The following is a 5065-nucleotide window of genomic DNA, read 5'->3' on the forward strand; positions in this document are numbered from 1 at the left end:
GTAGGACGAGGCATCTACCACATATTCCACAGATCGATTCAAGTTACGTGCACAAATAAAAGCCTAGCAGTGTGTGTGTTTGTTGAGTTTCTGACAAATTCATTTACCCATTAAACTGTGCAATTTAATACAAGTACGAATATCAATATGATGTAATAGAAGAATAATGTACTCATATGAATTGCATATGACAAATATTGAATTTTTCTGAAATAATTTGTATTCTTCATATTACTTATATGACTGGGTATCTAAAATGTAACTGAATAAGTCAGAATTAAAACTTATTCGTAAAGTAAGATCTGGGGGATCGAACATTTCGACACGCAAAGTGAATCGCGCACGTGACTGGACAGAAAGTGAAGCTTCATTTGTCATTGGTCACGTGATTTCTATGACAATTAACAACACAACATACGCTTCAAATCGAGGCTTCATCTAGCACGCCCATTTATTCTCGACACAAGCTCCGATGCCTCGGTTCAAATGTCACATCCCTAGCAGGGGGTAATACCACTAACTTAAGAAACCAGGTCAGGTACAGTTCATATATCTGACTGCTTGTATTTATTGACAAAATTGTATAAATGTGAAGTAAAATTGAGGATGCAGTGCATTGTCAATGCATTGTGATGCATCGTGATATCGAATTGAACCGAATCGATGACATGATAATCGTAACCGAAACGAACCGTGAGACCAGTATAGGTTCACACCCCTACTGTTCAGGTAAGTAATATGGCCAACAAAAGAAATCTAATAAAGTAATCAAATGTAAATGAACACTGCATAGTTTTAAAGCTAAAGTTATTCAGATTGAGAGCTGTGAGTGATTTTCTTTTTGCATTTTGTTGTTTGATTAACACTGATGGCCCAAGCGCCAGTCACTGCTGTCACTAAGACAATATATTGACGCACATCAGATTTTCTCCCAACTGTTCACGTCCACTTAAGACAAAATAGAATGTTTAATGAATACTCTCCAAGCTGGCCATTTTGACATATTTTGTGTGTATTTGGTCGCTTGGATGTGCACCCGAAGCCCAAAGTATATTTTGCTTGTCTAGTTGCGGTGCATATTGGAGCGTGCGCAGTGTGCGCATACATTTCAGTCTTGGGAACAGCATCTCTTGCACGGATTATTGTGCTTTCAACGTTTCATCAAACATGTCCCGCAATTTAGCCACAGTAAAGACGGCATTTTACAACAATCACCGATTGTGCTAATTCAGACGTTAAGTTTGGGTTTTAGGGAGGAACGAATGCGCACCGCTGTTAAGGGAAGGAAGTTGCGCTAGACGAAATGCAGCACGTTTTTAATAGTCTTCTTTTTTTATAATCATTAGAAGCCAAAATCGCAATAAAAATCTTAATATCACAGCCACAGGACTAAAGTGTAAGCAGATGTTTGAATGTTTAGTTCTCTCCTCTATCATAATTAAACGGGGCTTTCATGTTGCACGTGCTGTAGCTCCTCCACGTGAGTGCGATCTCGCTTCTGAATTGCGAATAGCAAAAATGCATCACAGACAAATGTCTGAATATTATTGCATTTATAAAAACAGCTGACGACTCTGGTGAGACAGACTTTGCAAGATAATGTCTATATAGCAATAACAAATGTAGGCTGTCTGTGTTTTCTTAATCTCTCCAGTACCGACAGCAGAACCGCTAACGTCAGAGCTTATTGATACTTCGGTCTTTCATAATTTAGCCCCGGGGCCCACTTAATACCGGGTTTCGGTACCCATCCCTAATTGTGAATAATCTATTGACGACCCCCCCCCCCCACCCCCCCAGTTAACATGATTCAGTGTAAATAACTGAAATTGGCTTTTAAAATTACATATAAGTTCAATATTTGTTATTATAATAACATTAACATTCGTGTTTAAAAGTCTAAAGACCAATAGTAAATTTTTTCCTCACTTATATTAAAAAAGTTAGATTATCAGCATTAAAACAGTAAATTTCAAATGTATTTACATTTATTTACATTATTACTATTATTATTGAACTGATTTTTATTGAAAAGCTTTGAAGCAATTTTTATTATATAAAAGCACTATATAAACAAAACTTGACACCCTAAAAATAGGTCTTAACTGTTTTTAGATTTAAAATGCCTTCTCTTCAACGTAGAAATCTGTATATTAATATATCCATATTCAAAATATAGTGCATTCAATTTACTACATTCAGTTTCTCTTTTAAGGTAACAGATATTTGCTAGTGTCAAAGCAATTATGATTGCCAAATTTGGTAAATTAATGTCCTACATTAATTTATTTACAATAAAAAAGGTAACATTCATAATGAAGACATTATTATTATTTATATATTTTTAAGTTATTATAGTGTAATTAAATTAAATAAATTTAAATGTGTTATTTTATCCAAACAAATGCTGATCACGCTGCAGTGTGATTGGGTTTGTGTAGGCTAACCTCATAGATGTTGGGATGCCACATCTTGGTAAGGAATCTGAAGGCAGGAGGAGAGTACGGGTAGTCGACAGGGAATTTGATACGTGCCTGGAAGAAATAACACATGCATTAGGGAATGGATGTAATGGCACATTGTTTTCCAATGATACGTGATGAAACACAGAGCCACTCAATGGAGCAATGCAACACCAATACCCAAGATCTCAACCGGTGCTGTATAGCTTTGTCATTCAACTACTAAATACACCTCCATGACACATTTTAATGATGTATTCATTGGTTAAGTGGTAAAAAATATGGGTTTACTGCAAGAATACCTCATGCACCAACAAATGAGATGAAAAATCAAGTGGTATCCTTAGTATGTTTTTCATTTGAGAATATCTGATTTAACTGAAAGCCTGTTACAGTTAAGCTACCATCTGCAACGCAGCCAAACAACATATAAACTGATTTTTGGCACGGGCTGCTAATCCGTCCTTTATTTGGACAGAAGACTCCAAAGCATGTAGAAAAACACACATCCTCAACATGTATAAATACTACTAGTTGAAATTGTGAGCTCTACTGTAGGCTTCACATGGGTGTTAGTGGACAGAACTGCCAACACAAGTATCCAGGTTTTTGGTGGTTGAGGTAAAACGAGCCACCTTTTAAGTTTCTATGATATTTTAGTCCCTAGATATAGCTAGACATGGATTAACAAGTGCCATTAATAATTTCTGTAAATAAAAATCAGTCAAAAAAAAAAAAAAAATTACATTTTACTCCAAAGCATGTAGAAAAACACACATCCTCAACATGTATAAATACTACTAGTTGAAATTGTGAGCTCTACTGTAGGCTTCACATGGGTGTTAGTGGACAGAACTGCCAACACAAGTATCCAGGTTTTTGGTGGTTGAGGTAAAACGAGCCACCTTTTAAGTTTCTATGATATTTTAGTCCCTAGATATAGCTAGACATGGATTAACAAGTGCCATTAATAATTTCTGTAAATAAAAATCAGTCAAAAAAAAAAAAAAAAGTTACATTTTGATTTATTTTGAAATAACAATATAAAAGGTGTATTATTCTTAATAACACTTATTAAATGTAATATTTCTGTTGATAAACACAACAACAACGATAGTAATAGCGTATTACGCATTATTATTATTACATTATTCTGGTTAATAATAATAATAATAATAATAATAATAATAATAATCTTTACATTTAATAATATTAAAGTATATTAAGTAGGGATGTAACGATTAACTGCGAGCCGGTTGAAAATGGATTCAAATATGTGACTATTCATATCGGTTGAGATGCCAAACAAATCGCAATACAATTGGAGTAGGAGTTTATATGAATGTATCTCTGAGGGGAACTGACTATCTTTAGAAAAGTTTACGTGGTATTTTCTTTTCATCTTGCCTCTGAACAATGCATATTAAAGCAGCATTCATAAACGCAGCTCTGCTTTGTTTACAGCGGCAACCCAGGAAACACTATATCACTGCTGTTCTTAAGCGCCACCTGCTGTCTCTCATTCAGCTCGTCTGCGGTTTCGTTCAGATGTTTTATGTCCCTACTGTTTTATGTTTTATGTTTTATATAGTTTCACAAAACTAAAGTCAGACTATTCTGTTTTTGCTTCAAATTTCGAAATTATACAGTCTAATTTAGATTAAAAACAGCTCATGCTGAATGTATGCTGCATCTTTGTTTGGATCATGATTAAAATGCAGTGGTTGCCTCTAATTTTAAATAGAAAGAGCACAGACAAAGCCTTATTTTGTTCATATTAAGAGATTTCTTTTATTTGTAACTTGTTTGATTTGGCGTTTGTTTTAAAATTTCAATTTAGTTTTGTTATATTTCAATTTCACAAAGAAACGTGCAGCAATAGCCTAATAAGATGACACCTTTTCATTTACTGTATAATGTCTTCAATCTCATTTTGTTATTTTGTTAAGTGAGAAAATCGAATCGTGAATCGAATCGTGAGTTGAGTGAATCATTACATCCCTAATATTAAATATTGTTTTGCGTTTAATTATTTAGTGTATTCTTACTAGGGATGTAACGATTCACTCAACTCACGATTCGATTCGATTCACGATTTTATTTAACAAAATGAGATTTAAGACAAATAAATTAAATGTGTCCTTTTATTATTGCTTGGACAAAATGCTGCACATTTTCAAATATAACACTATAATATATAGCACTTTAATATTATTGCTCTTTTGTTGGTTTTGATTGCTTCTATTGTCCTCATTTGTCAGTCGCTTTGGATAAAAGCGTCTGCTAAGTAACAAAATGTAAATATAATGTAAATGTAAATAACAAAACTAAATTAACATTTAAAAAAAAAGCCCCAAATCAAATAAATAACACAAATAAAAGAAATTTCTTCATATAAACAAAATAAGGCTTTTATACATAAAAAAATATCTGCATGAAACAAACAGCAGACGAGCTGAATGAGAAGCAGATTCACTCTCTACCAGCAGGTGGTGCTTAAAGCGTTTCCTTGGTTTCCGCTGTAAACAAAACAGTGCTGCACTTATGAACTTTAATATGCATTATACAGAGGCAAGATGAAAAGAAAAAATACCATCTAAACT

The 5065-nt window shown here is 33.7% G+C and overlaps 1 protein-coding gene across 1 annotated transcript in view; it reads right to left on the reverse strand.

The window, feature by feature from the left end:
- LOC107699419 (ubiquitin-conjugating enzyme E2 R2-like) overlaps positions 1-5065 on the reverse strand; it is a 23307-nt gene that overhangs the window by 7956 nt on the left and 10286 nt on the right. Inside the window, exon 2 of the mRNA XM_016500670.1 lies at positions 2448-2534. Coding sequence (XP_016356156.1) covers positions 2448-2534 — 87 coding nt within the window. The remainder of the gene's footprint in view (positions 1-2447; positions 2535-5065) is intronic.

The sequence above is a fragment of the Sinocyclocheilus anshuiensis genome, unplaced genomic scaffold, assembly GCF_001515605.1.
Source record: "Sinocyclocheilus anshuiensis isolate Anshui unplaced genomic scaffold, SAMN03320099.WGS_v1.1 scaffold766, whole genome shotgun sequence".
NCBI lineage: Eukaryota > Metazoa > Chordata > Actinopteri > Cypriniformes > Cyprinidae > Sinocyclocheilus > Sinocyclocheilus anshuiensis.